This window comes from Palaemon carinicauda, chromosome 7 (assembly GCF_036898095.1).
Source record: "Palaemon carinicauda isolate YSFRI2023 chromosome 7, ASM3689809v2, whole genome shotgun sequence".
NCBI classification, from domain to species: Eukaryota; Metazoa; Arthropoda; class Malacostraca; order Decapoda; family Palaemonidae; genus Palaemon; species Palaemon carinicauda.
The window spans coordinates 93,634,716-93,650,231 of NC_090731.1; the positions used below are offsets into that span (position 1 = coordinate 93,634,716).

The window sequence follows — 15,516 nt, forward strand, 5'->3', positions numbered from 1 at the left end:
TACATACCACCACATTCCATCCACAATCCGATATCAACTATGAAAGTGATTTTACTGTAATAAGACAAAATGTACACAGCCAGTTGATTTGATACAATATTCTTGTATTATGAAGTTGTGAAATAAAATATATTAGTAAATTCATTACAGATGAATAAAAGATTACTTGAATATGAAACAAATGTCAGAAAACTGGTTTCCAGAAATTTGGATTATAATAAATCAAGAGAATAACACACAATCATCTATTCTTATGCAGCTATCATATGAATAAAACTGATAATGAAATGTTATACAGTAATTAAATCTGGAAAAATAATTTTGTCATCAATGTATCCTACAACATATAAGTAACTACATTAGAGCACTTACGACAAAAATTTTGTTATCAGTATAGTACAGAACACAGTAATACTGTACTGAGTACAGTATAAGCCTAAGAATAGGATAAAACTTACTTGCAGAATTGTTTCAAAATTGAAAGTTAATCCATTCCAAAGTGTAAATTCTCCAGAGGAGGCACCTGTAACAAGTCTCCTCCCTTCTGGTGTCCATGCCAAGCAGAAGATTGGACACTGCAAAGAAAATTTAAGAGCATTTAAAGTGGCCAAAAAATTACAGATTTCTATGGTTCCCACAGCTATAACATTACTAAAAATGTACATTTTGAAGCACTCATCTCTTCAAGGCACAAAACTCGGTCATTCAGACTCTCCCCTTTTTGGAACTGAAGTAGAATGATCCCACTTTTTAAATGAAGCAAGTAGAATAAACCCTTTCAGCCTTAGAAGTCCAAAACTTAATTTTTCTCAAGTTCGAATACTTCCAATACTCAAGTGTGCTACTGTTACTAAAAAGATACATATTGAAACACTCATCTCTTCAAGGCACAAAACTCGCTCATTCAGACTCTCCCCTTTTTAGAACCAAAGTAGAATGATCCCATTTTTGGAACTGAACCAAGTAGAATAAACAATTTCAGCCCTAGAAGCCCAAAATCTAATTTTTCTCAAATTCAAATACTATCAATACACAGTGTGCTGCAGTAATGCCTCACAACACGAAATTAATTCGTTCTAGAGTGGCTTTGGTTTCGTAAAAAATGTGTGTTACGAATCACATTTTCCATGTAAATCGCCTACTTCGTTCCAAACCCTACAAAAACACCACATTAAATTTCATTAAAAAGATATAGTATGGAAAATAATATTGTACAATACATACAGTAAAATACTGTATATACACAAAATATACAGTACAATATGTACTGTACTATTATAGTTACTCTTACTTTACTATAGGGAGATACATTTTCTATTGTATGAACAACCTTTCTTAAATTTTTTTTTATTGGGCGACTATTTTATTCTCAACCTGGCTGGCAAATCTCTTTTCTTAACATGAAACATTTTTTGCAATGTGAATCAGAAAAATCTTCGCATCTTTTTTCACAGGGTGAAAATTTCGTAAGCAGATACTTTCGTGGAGAGGTATGACTTCACGTACTTATGAATTGAAGTTTCTTCAACACAAGAAAAGTAGATTGATTGATTGATTTGAGGTTTTCTGGCATCCTAACATCTAAGGTCATTGATGCTGATATTGTTTATTGTGAATAAAAAATAAAAGAATATTCAATTGAACCATAAAATCAAAGATGTCATTTTGAAAGTTAAATATCTTTCAGAAGACCTGCTTCTGAAATAAAACTAAACATACCACTATCAAGGTAGAACACACAATGTCCAAGAATCTTGGCAAGGATGAACCTGCCATCTTCACCTTGAGCCTCAAACAGATATCTATTTCTCTCACTATTGTATGTGGGGAATTCGGTTAACAAATGCCTCACTGTCGATGGTACCAAACAGTCATAGCAATATGGTTGACGTTGGGCAGCCAGCAAAAACTCACGTGTCATACGGGTGTGACTAATGCAGCAAGGACAAACAGTAGTCTCCCACTTTCGGGGCATCCCGTTATACCTCCAAGGGGATAACATTACCTATTTCTCTCATCTTATTTTCGAATAAACTATTCCACTGCTGTTGCCAATTATAAACAAAATTCTTAATTGTGGGTAAAAAATCATTTCTGGGAATGGGATACCTTCTTGGTAGCAACTCTTTGCAGCACTCTTTGACAGCGAATCCGCATGCTCAGTTCCAGACGCACCTACGTGCCGGAACATAGCAAAATCGAATTATCATACCTTTCAGGTCAATAATTAAAAGCCACTCTAAAATCTTCAAAACTAAAAGATTATTGGAATTAAAACCTTCTAAAGCTTGTAGAACACTTCTTGCATCACTAAAAATTAAAAGCACTACGTTATACTCCAAATCCAACGGCAGCATCAGATTTGGAGCCGTCAGTATGTATAAAAGTTGATTCCCTGTGTTCTTCAACATTTTCCATAAGGAGAAACCTGGCTTCTAAGTCAGTCATGTTCTTTTTTATGCTAATAAAATATTTACAAAAAGATATATCCGGCAATTTCCATGGAGGGGTTGATAATATTCTCACATGGGAGCACTTTATTTCTACATATATCTACACTGTCTAATAACATTATTACCTGGAAACCATAAGGTTAGAGAAATTATGGGTGTAACTCAAAATATCTATAATGCCTTACAAGGTTTGCAGTTTGATAACCTAAAGATTCAGGAAATCTTTGCAACCTAAACCAAAATTGAACACTAGAAGACATCCGGTAAAGGTCTAAAGGTAACTCTCCAGCGTCGATAAGGAGGCTTGGGATAGGCAAAGTTCTAAAGGCCCCTGTGGATAATCTGATACCAGCATTAGGTATAGAATCTAAAATTTGTAATCAGCTTGGGGTGGCTGAGGAGTATATTTCGCACCCATAACTAATTTTTGAAGAAATGAAGGGCTAGTACAATTTTAAAAGTTTTGCGGTCTGCCCCCAACGATGTATTGGGACAAAACTTTTGAAAGATTAAAAGCCTCAAGTTATTTTACTTTTAAGGCTTTCAAATGAGGAACCCAAGTAAGCCTACAATCAAATATCAACCCTGGAAATCTAGCTTCACTTACGCATGGGATCCATTGACCTTTGATGTATATATCCCGGTTTGGGTGTACTCCCCGAATACAACAGAAATTGACAAAAAGAGTTTCTACTTGTTGAAAACTTAAATCCATTCATATCAGCCCACTGGATAATTTCGTCAATTGAGAGTTGTAGTTTTCACTCAATTTCCATTTTAGCTCCAGCAAATGATATGGTGATATCATCCAAAAATAGTGTTGAGAGAGTATCTTGATGAATGACTGGAGATATCCCATTATTTGCTAGTGCAAATAGTGTTACACACAGCACACTACCCTGAGGAACTTAATCTTCCTGATATTTCATCTTAGATAGAGTTTCCCCAACTCTCACTTGAAAACAGTATGTGAATGAAATGATTGAATAAACAGTGGTAGCTTTCCTCTAAATCCCAATTCATGAATGGTTTTAAGTATACTGTATCTTCATGAAGTATCATATGGCTTTTCAAGGTAAAAAAAACAGTTACATGGTGCTGTTTGGAAGCAAAGGCTTCACAAATAGAGAACTCAAGTCGTATCACACATCAGTCATTGGAATTTTTCTAAATCCACACTGAATAGGTGATAAAATACAATTCTTTACAAAGTAACACATCAATCTTGCACTGACCATCTTCTCTATGATTTTACATAAACAAGATGTCAATGCAATTGGGCGATAGTTTGCTGCTAAAATCTTGTCCTTACTGGGTTTAAAGAAGGCTAAAATAATGGCTAGTTCCCAAACATTTGGATAACTATAATCATGCCATTTTCTGTTAGTACTGCTTAAAATAAATAAATTTGCATTATTAGGTACATATTTAATCATTGCATATGGAATTCCATCAGGTCAAGGGGCTGTGTCATGACAAGTAGCAAGTGCAGAATCAATTCCTCTTTCAGTAAAAGGAGAATTATACGACTCTTCCCTGCCTGTTGCAAAATTCAAAACTTTCATTTCTTCAATGCTCCTATACTGGTGACCAAGAGCTGCTTCACACTTGCATGATACATTTGAGAAATGATCAGCCAGAACATTGCTAACATCATTTGCTTCATTCAAACACTGACTGTTCACCTTCAACACTGGTGGTGGGTTTGGGGTAAATTTGCATGCAATCTTTTTTATTTTCCTCCATACAGATGATGGTGGTGTCTACTGTTGACTGAAGGAGAGAGAAAAAAAAAGATACCCAAAATTGGCGCAGCTTCTTTCATGGCACGCCGGAACTGCGCTCTACACATTTTGTATGTTATCAAATTCTCCTCTGTACGGCATCTAAGCAATCTAGTCAAAAGATTTTCTGGTGGCCCTGTGCAAGACAGTTAATACTGAAGACCACAACCGGACTGGTCGTCGTTTGGATAATCGTTTGGTTCTGAGAATCGAATTGATTCCTGCTGCATTAGGTTACATTCAGTTAAGTCTATGACATCATCAATACTTTCAAACTGTTCTGCACTCCCATCGATTTTACTTTAGCTAAAAAAATTTAACCCAGTCAGCCTTGTCAAGATTCCACCGTGGCGATCTTTGTAAAGGTGGACCATTGTTGGTGTTTATAATGATTGGTGCATGATCACTAGTATGGCAATCATCTAATGTCCTCCAATTGAAATCAAGAAGGCAATTAAGAGCTTGCAATTGAAAGGTTAATGCATGACAAGGTACTTGTCTGAACATGGAAGTGTGTGGGCTCTCCTGTATTAAGGAGTCCAACGTCCTTGTTCCCACAACTGATGATATAATACTGCCACTGGTGTTTGCTAAAACATCACTCCACAAAGGATGTCTACCATTCAAATCTCCAAGTAAAAGAAAAGGTTGAGGAAGCTGTTAAATCACCTCTACTAAATTATCATTACGATATATTATCATTGGGAGGCAAGTAAAGAGAGCAAATTGTATATTATCTCCCTATATCAATCTATACAACCACTGCCTGCAGAGGTGTACGAATAGACAAAGATATTTGGGGAACATTTCGACAAACGTATATGAGACTTTCGCCATATCTCCCTATTCGGTGATCATATGGTGTTCTATAGCTAATATATTCGCAAGGACAAGGGGTATTAGCATCAAACTTGCTCTCCTGTAGACACAATTATGGGGGAATGCTCATGAATTAAGAGCTCAAGTTCTTCATATTTGGCCCTTCAACCCTGACAATTCGATTACAAAAGGGAGGAAAAATTATGCTTTATGTTTTGGAAGAACTTTTGGACGACGCTTCCCCTTTAGCAATTTTTTTATCTAACACTATTTCCCCGTGGTTTTATTAGAGGTCTTGAAAAATTGGGTTTGTGATTTTCTTTATGTCCTTTTGATCTAATTGTTGAGGGGGATGGTGGACCTCAACTTGAATTTCTAATTTATTTAAAGTATCTTCTGGTTCATCAGAAACACCAACAGACAAAACATCATATCTATTTCTTATGAAAGGAGGAAGAGATTTGGAAGAACTTTTGGACGACGCTTCCCCTTTAGCAATTTTTTTATCTAACACTATTTCCCCGTGGTTTTATTAGAGGTCTTGAAAAATTGGGTTTGTGATTTTCTTTATGTCCTTTTGATCTAATTGTTGAGGGGGATGGTGGACCTCAACTTGAATTTCTAATTTATTTAAAGTATCTTCTGGTTCATCAGAAACACCAACAGACAAAACATCATATCTATTTCTTATGAAAGGAGGAAGAGATGGAGCTCTCTCTCTTTTCCAATTAATAAGGCGTGAGCTACCAGGTTTTTGTACCTTCCCAACTACCGGTGCACCTGATAACTTGGTTTCAAGTGAAATCTCCATCAAATCAGGCAAGGACATGGCCTGGGAGAGGTTAGTACTGTACGATAGTTTGTAATGGGGGATATGTTGGATAGGGGTGGGCAATGTCTTATTGTTGATACACAATGGTAAATCTTTAGGAAGAGATATTCTTGCCTTATTATGCAGCGCTTTATCAGTAGATGGTGAATTTCTTTTTTGAGAACTACCTACAGTAATAGGTGGGTTAGATGACTCCGAGGAACTTTTTCTCCTGTTTTTAATGTCTTTGCATAGGTAATAGATTTATTCAATAATCTCTTGGCATGCCCCACATTTACATGTTCAACAACTTATTGGGGGCAGCTTCTATCATTAGATTTATGATTGGAGTTGCAGTTCAAGCACCTTGGAGCAAGTATTAAAAATTTTATCCCTCTTACAAACTTTAGAATGATGCCCAAATTTAAAGAAATTAAAACATTTCAGTGGCTCTTGCTTAAAAGGTCGAACTTTAATCCCTTCATTTTCTATGTCAATGTGGAAAGGTACATCAGCATCTTGGAAAGTAAGGATAATCATTGATGTTCCAGGTACTTTATGTACTTTGCACACTGATAATGGACACATAACCAATATCTCCTCTTCCATTGCTAAAGTTTACATGGGGTTTGTCAATTTTATATGATCACCATCTGTCTTCAAATTGGACAATATAACAGACTTTGTGTAGGACTTGGCCTTTATCAAATAACTTTCACCAAATCGAGATATATCTCCAGGTGCAATCGTTCCTACCTTCCTCTGAAGAAATTTGAAGATCAAAAAAATATTTTCTGTACCTCCTGTAGATTGAGCAATAAGCCACAATACTGGTTTTGGCTTTCTTTGGGATGGCATAACTATTTCTGCATCTTTATAAATCCAGTCTGCTGGTCTGTAGAAACCAGATCTTTAGGTACTCCATCACACAGAGTACCCTTAATATTCACATTACCTACTTTAATATTCATAATGTTATGGCTTGCATTGAATACTTCATGACAATTAAACACTAAAAAAGAATCCCATTTTTCATCTTGAAGTTTCATTCTAATTTCTTTAATTAATCCGTAGCATTCAAATATCTTAAGTAGCACATCATAATTGGCTTCAAATGGAATTTGGGTAACACGTGGGATTTTCTATTTTCCTGTGTTGCCAAAAATTACCCTTTATCGAATATTCAAAGAATGTGCCTTTTAAGTTCCTAAGTCGTCAACGGAATTTTCTTTAAATCAATTACCAGAGGTCATCAACAGTGCCTGAGGGGTTGAAAAAAAATTAAAAGGGTAATGTTTGATTTGAAATTGTCTGATTCACCTGCGCGAGAATATTAAGGCAAACGCATGTTGGAAAAGAAATTTGCACTCTCCACTATCGGTACAATGAGAGTATATAGGGAGCCCTCGGGTTACGACGGTCCCAACTTACGCTGTTTCAAGGTTACGAACGCGCCACATAAAAATAAAAAAATATCAAGCATCATTCCATCTTACGTCGTTAGCATTGTAAGCGACGTAAACAGTTGCGAACTAGTTTCTAGCGTGCAGCGGATGAATACGCTTTGTTGTGGTTGTGGGCGAGGAAGACGGGGTCAGTCGCGTCACTCAGTTTCAGTGATATGCCATTTTGGTTGAACTTCTTGTCCTTTGTTACAAAGTGTAAGGCAGATTCTTCTGATGGTAGTGCATCAAAGAAAAGAAAGGCCATCACCATGGAAGTGAAATTAGACAGTATTATGCGATCTAAAAACAACATTGGCCGCTCACTTGGCCTTAGTCGTTCGACCATGGCTACCATTCATAAAGATAGAGAGCGCATCGTTGAACATGTGAAAGGATCTGCTCCTATGAAAGCAACAGTGAAAACCAAGCAGCGTAGTGGTTTAATTATTGAAATGGAAAGATTACTGGTGCTTTGGTTGGAAGATCAAAATCAACGGCGTATTCCGCTGAGCCTTATGGTGATTCAGGAGAAGCCGAAAAGATTGTTTGAAGCGTTGAAAAAAGAAAGGTGGGAAGAAAGTGAAAGTGAAGAATTTTCGGCTAGTAGGGGTTGGTTTATGCGATTTAAGGCTTGGGCCAATTACCATTACCTTAAAGTGCAAGGTGAAGCTGCTAGTGGGGATGAGAAAGCAGCAAGTGAATTTCCTAAAGTGTTGGCTGAGATAATTAGAGAGAGGGGTTATTCTGCTTATCAAGTGTTCAACGTGTATGAGACAGGTTTATTTTCGAAGTGTATGCCTAACTGCACGTACAACGCAAAGGAGAAGTCAGCACCCGGTGATAAAGCCAGCAAGGAGAGCCTAACTTTACTTCTTGGGGGAAATGCTCCTGGCAACTTCAAACTGAAGCCATTGCTGGTGAATCAGGCTGAAAATCCAAGGGCACTCAGGGGCATTTGGAAGAGTCAACTCCAGGGCATTTTGGAAGGCGTATAAGAAGGCATGGGTGACACTTGCAATGCTTGAGAACTGGTTTATCAACCATTTTGTGCCTAGTGTGGAGCGGTATTGCACCAAAAAGGGTATCCCCTTTAAGGTGTTGATAATGTTGGACAATGCCCCTGGACACCCTGCCCACTGGGAAACTTTCACCCTAATGTCAAGGTGGTTTACCTTCCACCTAATACCACCGCCCTTTTACAGCCTATGGACCAAGGAGTGATTGCTTCTTTCAAGCTCTACTACCTCCGAAGAACAATTGCTATGGCATTACAGGCAACTAAAACAAAGGAGGACTTGACTCTGAAGGACTTTTGGAAGTCCTACAACATCCTTGATGCTGTGAAGAACATTGCTGATTCCTGAGAGGAGGTGAAGATTACAAACATGAATGGTGTTTGGAGGAAACTATGCCCTCAATTTGTGAATGATTTCTATGGGTTTGAGGACACACTGACCATGTTATCAAGAACATTGTTGCCCTGAGTACAAAAATCAATCTGGATATGGAGGTGGTTGATGTTAAAGAGCTGCTGGAATCTCATGGAGGGGAGTTATCTGCTGGGGACTTGATACAACTGGAGAAGCAGATCATAGAGGAAGAAGAAACTCCCACCCCAGAGCCTAAGGGTTTCACAATGCAGGGCTTGTCAAAAGGTTTTGCTGAGATAAGCAAGCGTTGGCAACTTTTGAGGCTCAGGATCCTAACATGGAAAGGTTCACTAGGGTTTCCAGAGGCATCATGGATTTACTGCAGTGTTACAAGATCTTGAATAAGAAGAGGATCCTGTTTGTCGAGTCTAACCTGGAGCTGTATTTCAAGAAAGTAGAGAGACCCGCACCTTCTACATCAGCTGCCTCTACCACTCCAGATTTGCCAGCAACAGAGCCTCTACCCTCTACCTCAGCTGTCTCTACTGCTACAGAGCTCTACCGTCTACCTCAGCTGCGTCTACTACTCCAACTTCTCCTCCACCTTCTGTAGGTTCTGCCTCACCTCAAGACTCACCTGCTCCAGCTTCTCCACCATCTGTCTCACTTCCAGAGAATTCTGACTTACCTGCCCAGTTTCTCCAGCATCTTCCTCTCCAAAATAAACCTGTCTCTCCATCCATTGCAGCATCCCTTTCAGTGTGCAAGCCAACCATAGGAATAAGGTATGGAATTGTTCTCTTTTTTTTTTTATCAATATTTAATTCATGTGGTAAGGATTGTTTTCTCTTTTTCTAATACTTATGTCATTTGTTACATTTTGTTATAGTAAAATACCTTACAGTACAGTACAGTACATATAGAGTAATTTACTTATGATGTTCTTTACTTATGATGTTCTGACTTACAATGAAATTCGGGTTAAGCTTGCCGCACACTGAGCCCGAACGGACGCGCCCGAACAGAACCGAAACGTCCGATAGAAATCGAAAGCATGCATTCTTACCTGACTGCGCACATTGGGCCAGAACAGAACGGAACCGACACGCCAGAACAGAACGGAACTGACGCAGTATTCTTTGAAAGATATTTTTTCTGAAGCGTCGGTGATGTCTGACAGGCTGCGCATGCGCAGAACGACTGCAGCGGTTGTTTTGGAGAGGGTTGCTGAGGAACTCGGAGGTTAGTGTGATAGCAACCAATATTTTTCTGATTTGACGAATGTATTTTAATAACAATGATGTAAACATATGATTTAATACAAAGATTTTAGGAGTGAGTATTTTTCATTATTATTATTATTATTATCATTATTATTATTATTATTATTTTCATTATTATTATTATTATTATTTTTTTTTTGCCGATGTCAGAAATTTGACGAATGTACTTTAATAACAATGATGTGAACATATGATTTAATTCAAAGAATTTTGGAGTGATTATTAATTATTATTATTATTTTTTTTTTTTTTTTTTTTTTTTGAAAACATAACATCTGGCTTACGGATTCGATAAAAGATTGATATACAGAATATCTAATCATTGTAACATCAATTAAATAAAAACTCAGTAAATGGTTAAGGAAAACTTCCTTCGTTCATATAAAATTCTGCGTCGGTTCAGTTCTGTGGCTTCTGGCTCAGTGTGCGTGCTGGATGTCGTTTCTGTTCTGTTCTGAGGCTTCGGTGGCTTTGGCGGCGGTTCCGTTCCGGCTCAGTGTGCGGCAAGCTTTACACTGCGTCTTGAGAACAGATCAAGGTCGTAAGTCGAGGATCCCCTGTACTTCCCAAATGGTCCACTCCATACCCTACCCAAAGATAGCATCACAACACATATAGAGGCACAGGTGTAAGCTGAACCCGCCTGTTAGGACCGAGACCAAGAAACTATGGAATCATCCTCCCCATATCTGCAATGATGGGCTTCCGGCCAAAGACAAATCCCATCCTGAGCATTGGATCCCCCTGGAATCCAAAGACCCAATCCTTGAGAATACCGTATTTCCCATATCCTAAGACACTACAAGTTGTAAGACACACCCTTAAATTAGCAAGGCAATTTTAGAGGGGGAGAAAAAAAAAATGAGGATTCTAAAAACTTCTTAGCAGAAATCCCAGTCAGCAACTCTAGCGTGATTATTGTCTGGCAAAGTAACTTTTCTTATTTTGGGTGTATTATAAAATGTTTAAGTTAATATTGATTAGCTATATGCCGATTATTCGAAATTTATTACATATTCATAAAAGAAACCACTAAACCAGTCATAGTTTCCACCACAACTACACGTTTAGTCATAGTGTTTGGTGCTTCAAGTGTTGTTTACATAAAGCAGCGTTGCCAAAGGTTCATAAACTTTTAGTAAAGAGGTAAAATTCTAGTAATATCTCCAAAATTCTTCATACAGCCAATAAATTTTAACACAAAATGTAATTAGTGATTAAAGAAATCTAGAAATTTTTTTAGATGGAATACATTTGCTACTGTTTATGTGATTCTAGGTCTAGTTACTTTTCTGGTAACTTGGTAATACTGCACTCAACTAACAGAGAAATTTTTCCAAGGTCGTATTCAGCAACTATCTGTTTGTATTATTTCGGAACTCGGGCAGCAAAGTCATTATTAATATACTGTATTGCTTTATTATAAGATCTCAAAAAAATATGAGGAAATAGATATATACTACATAAACAACTAATATGTCAGCATCGTCTGCTACGAGACCACTAGTTTGGATGTTTGCTTGTAAAGGGGTTGGCGAGTCATCGGCTGATTACAATAAAAAAAAGAAAAAAAAAAGAAAAAAAAATGCTACTGTAACTCATTAAATGAATGGCAATATAAAAATAAATGAATTTATTACATATGAATGATAATGGTAGGTTTATATTCTATCTCTCATAAGTTTGAGTGCTTGTATATCAATAGTTGGGTGTTTGAGGGGTGTCAAACTCCCCTATACAACTTTTTCTTAAGTGTTGAGACGCAGGGTGACTTTGGGTGGCATTTTTCGTGAAAAAAGGTGCGCCTTATGACACGGGAAATACGGTAGTTACGTAAAAAAGGTCCAGACCATCTTTGGGATGGTTAAGATCATCCAATAGTCTTAAATATAACTTTGAAAGCAAACAACTCCCACTCATCGAAGCAGACAGAAGTAATGAAGAATGTAGAAACATCCATGCCATTAAGAAAATAAATATAAGTATAAATATAATATATATATATATATATATATATATATATATATATATATATATATATATATATATATATATACACATAAATATATATATATATATATATATATATATATATATATATATATATATATATATATATATATATATATATATATAAATATATATATATATATATATATATATATATATATATATATATATATATATATATATATATATATATATATATATATATATACATACTGTATATATAACAAGACGAAAGAAAGTTTACAGAATTAGGGGCAGGTAGAAATAATATTCAGAGGCATTAAGGAGCCTGAGGTTTAAATCAGCTGTTGTGCAGCCACCACAGCGCCAATAGAGAATGTATCGAGCCTCCTGTGGGTCACGTCTTGCAGGTAGTGGGCTGTGAAGGTCGTCTGACGCTTCCATACCCCTGCTTGTAGAACCTGCGTCACTGAGTAGTTCTTCTTGAAGGGCAGGGACGTAGCTACGCCCCTGACATCATGTGTTCTAGGGCGACGTGACACGAGAAGGGTCGGGATTCAGGGACAGATGGATTACCCTACGAATCCAAGCTGAGATAGTATTCTTGGTGACCCTCCTCTTTGTCCTCCCAGTGCTTAAAAACAAAGCTTGCACTTGAGGATGAATTGCAGCTGTTCTCTAAAGATAGAGCCTCAGACTCTTTACTGGGCACAGTAGGAGATGGTCTGGGTCATCTGTTACGGAACGAAGACTCAAAATCCGGAAAGAGTTGAACAGAGGGTCTGGCACTCCCCGATTCTGAGTCTTAGCAACAAACTCAGGGACAAATCTGAACGTTACCTCCCCCCATCCAATTGAATGGGCGATGTCATAGGAGAGACCATGAAGTTCACCAACTCGTTTGGCCGCAGCCAAAGCAAGTAGGAACACCGTCTTCCAAGTCAGGTGGCGATCTGAAGCCTGGCGTGATGGTTCGAAGGGAGGTCTCTTCAGAGACCTGAGAACTCGAACCACGTTCCATGGAAGAGGTCTCACTTCCGACTGAGGGCAGGTAAGTTCATAACTTCGTATGAGTAAAGAAAGTTCCAGCGAAGAAGAAATGTCCACTCCTTTGAGCCTGAAGGCAAGACTTAAGGCTGAGCGATAGCCTTTCACTGCCGAGACTGAAAGGCACATTTCTTCTCGCAAATACACGAAGAACTCCGCTATTGCTGGAATAGTGGCATAGAGTGGAGAGATACCCCTTCCGCGACACAAACCACAGAAAACTCTCCGCTTTGCCTGGTAGACCCCTGTGGAAGACTTCCGCAGGTATCCAGACATCCTTTCCGCAACCTGCTGCGAAAATCCTCTCTCTGCGAGGAGATGCTGGATAGTCTCCAGGCGTGAAGCCGAAGTGAAGCTACGGCCTTATGAAAGATGCTGACGTGTGATTGTTTGAGTAGCTCGCGTCGTGGAGGAAGTTCTCTCCGGAGTTCCGTTAGGAATTGCAGAAGGTCTGGAAACCATTCCACGTGATGCCATAGCGGAGCTATCAGGGTCATCGAGAGATTGACCGATATTCTGGTCTTGTTGAGTACCCTCCTCATCAGACAGAACGGGGGAAAAGCATAAACGTCGATGTTGTCCTAACGTTGTTGGAAGGCACCTTGCCAGAGTGCCTTGGGGTCCGGGACTGGGGAACAGTACAGCGGAAGCTTGTAAGTTCAACGCTGTAGCGAACAGATCCACAATGGGGGAACCCCACAAAGTCAGGACTTTGTTGGCTACTAGACGATCCAAAGACCACTCGGTACTCACTATCTGAGACGCTCTGCTCAGACTGTCGGCGAGCACATTCCTTTTGCCTGGAATGAAGCGAGCCGATAGTGGAATCGAGTGGACTTCGGTTCATCTCAGTATCTCTACTGCAAGATGGGATAGCTGCTCCGAAAAGGTGCCTCCCTGCTTGTTGATGTAAGCCACTACTGTGGTGTTGTCGCTCATCACCACCACAGAGTGACCCGCCAGGTATTGTTGGAACTGTTGAAGGGCCAGGAATATGGCCTTCATTTCTAGTAGGTTTATATGGAGGCTCTTTTCTGATTCTGACCACAGGCCTGAGGTCCTGTGGTTCAGAACGTGTGCCCCCCACCCTTTCTTTGAGGCGTCCGAGAACAGCATCAAATCCGGGGGGAGGACGAGAAGATCCACTCCCTTTCGTAGGTTCTTGTCTGTCACCCACCACTGGAGGTCCGTCCGTTCCGCAGGACCCATTGGGACCATGACGTCCGGGGAATCGTGTCCTTGAGTCCACCGAGACTTGAGTCGCCATTGCAGAGATCTCATTCTGAGGCGACCATTGGGAACTGGACGGGCCAAGGATGAGAGGTGACCGAGGAGACGTAACCACGATTGGGCTGGGAGTTCTTCTCGTCTGAGGAAAGGACTTGCGACCCTCCTCAGCCTTGATATCCTGTCGTCTGATGGGAAGGCTTTGTGGAGATTGGTGTCTAAGATCATGCCTAGATATACCAGTCTTTGAGTAGGAAGCAGAGAGGACTTCTCGAGATTTACCATGATCCCCAGATCTTGGCAAAGTCCGAGAAGTTTGTCTCGGTGTCGAAGAAGGGTCGACTCCGAGTCTGCTAGGATCAGCCAGTCGTCCAGATAACGGAGGAGACGGATGCCGATCCTGTGTGCCCACAATATCAGGGTGAACACTTTGGTGAAAACCTGGGGTGCTGTGGAGAGACAGAAACACAGCACCTTGAACTGGTAGATCTTGTTGTCGTGGCTGAATCTTAAGTACTTCCTTGAAGATGGATGGACTGGGATCTGGAAGTACACGTCCTTCAGGTCCAGTGTACACATGAAGTCTTGAGGTCTCACTGCGAGTCTGACCGTGTCTGCCGTCTCCATGCTGAACAGGGTCTGCTTGACAAACCTGTTCAGAGCTGAGAGGTCGATGACTGGTCTCCAGCCTCCAGACGCCTTCCTTACAAGAAAGAGTCGACTGAAGAAGCTTGGGACCCGTTGACGACCTCCTGGAGAGCGCCCTTCTTCAACATGGTCTCGACTTCTGCCCGAAGGGCTTGCCCCCTTGCCGATCCCATGGCAAAGGGAGCTCAATGACGCTGGATTCGCTGTCAGGGGAGTAGAGATGTTGTGAATGAAACGCGATATCCTTGACTGATTACAGAAATTGTCCAGGAATCGGCCCCGATTTTTTGCCACCTGATCGTGCAACTTTGTAGGCATCCCCCCACTGGTGGACATGCAGGGGGACTGCCAATCCTAGCGTTTGCAGCCTCGGCCACTCCCTCTAGGATTTTTCCCTCCCCTGGAGGACTTCTTGGCTTTCAGAAGGGCTTCGACACCATTGTCTTTGCTGCCACTGCCGGTTTCGTTGTCTTGGACGGGCGAGGTAGTTGAGGTGCTGGAGGTTTATAGGGCTTTGATGTAAGAGCCTTATGTAGGTGAGTCCTGATTGGACTTCCTCCACCTCTCAGCTGCCTGTTCCACGTCTTTAGGCTCAAACAAATTCCTCCCCAAGATGGAGGAATGTCTGAGCCTGCTGACCTCGGTGCTGGGGACCTTC

General features: G+C 39.9%; 1 protein-coding gene across 1 annotated transcript in view; it reads right to left on the reverse strand.

Annotated features, from left to right (window-relative positions):
- Positions 1 to 301: 301 nt before the first annotated feature.
- The window catches only part of Wdr33 (WD repeat domain 33), a 46,777-nt gene continuing 31,562 nt past the window's right edge, over positions 302 to 15,516 (reverse strand). The window contains exons 2-3 of the mRNA XM_068377424.1: positions 459 to 575; positions 302 to 307 (exon numbers count right to left, since the gene is read on the reverse strand). Of these exons, the coding sequence (XP_068233525.1) occupies positions 302 to 307; positions 459 to 575 (123 nt within the window). The remainder of the gene's footprint in view (positions 308 to 458; positions 576 to 15,516) is intronic.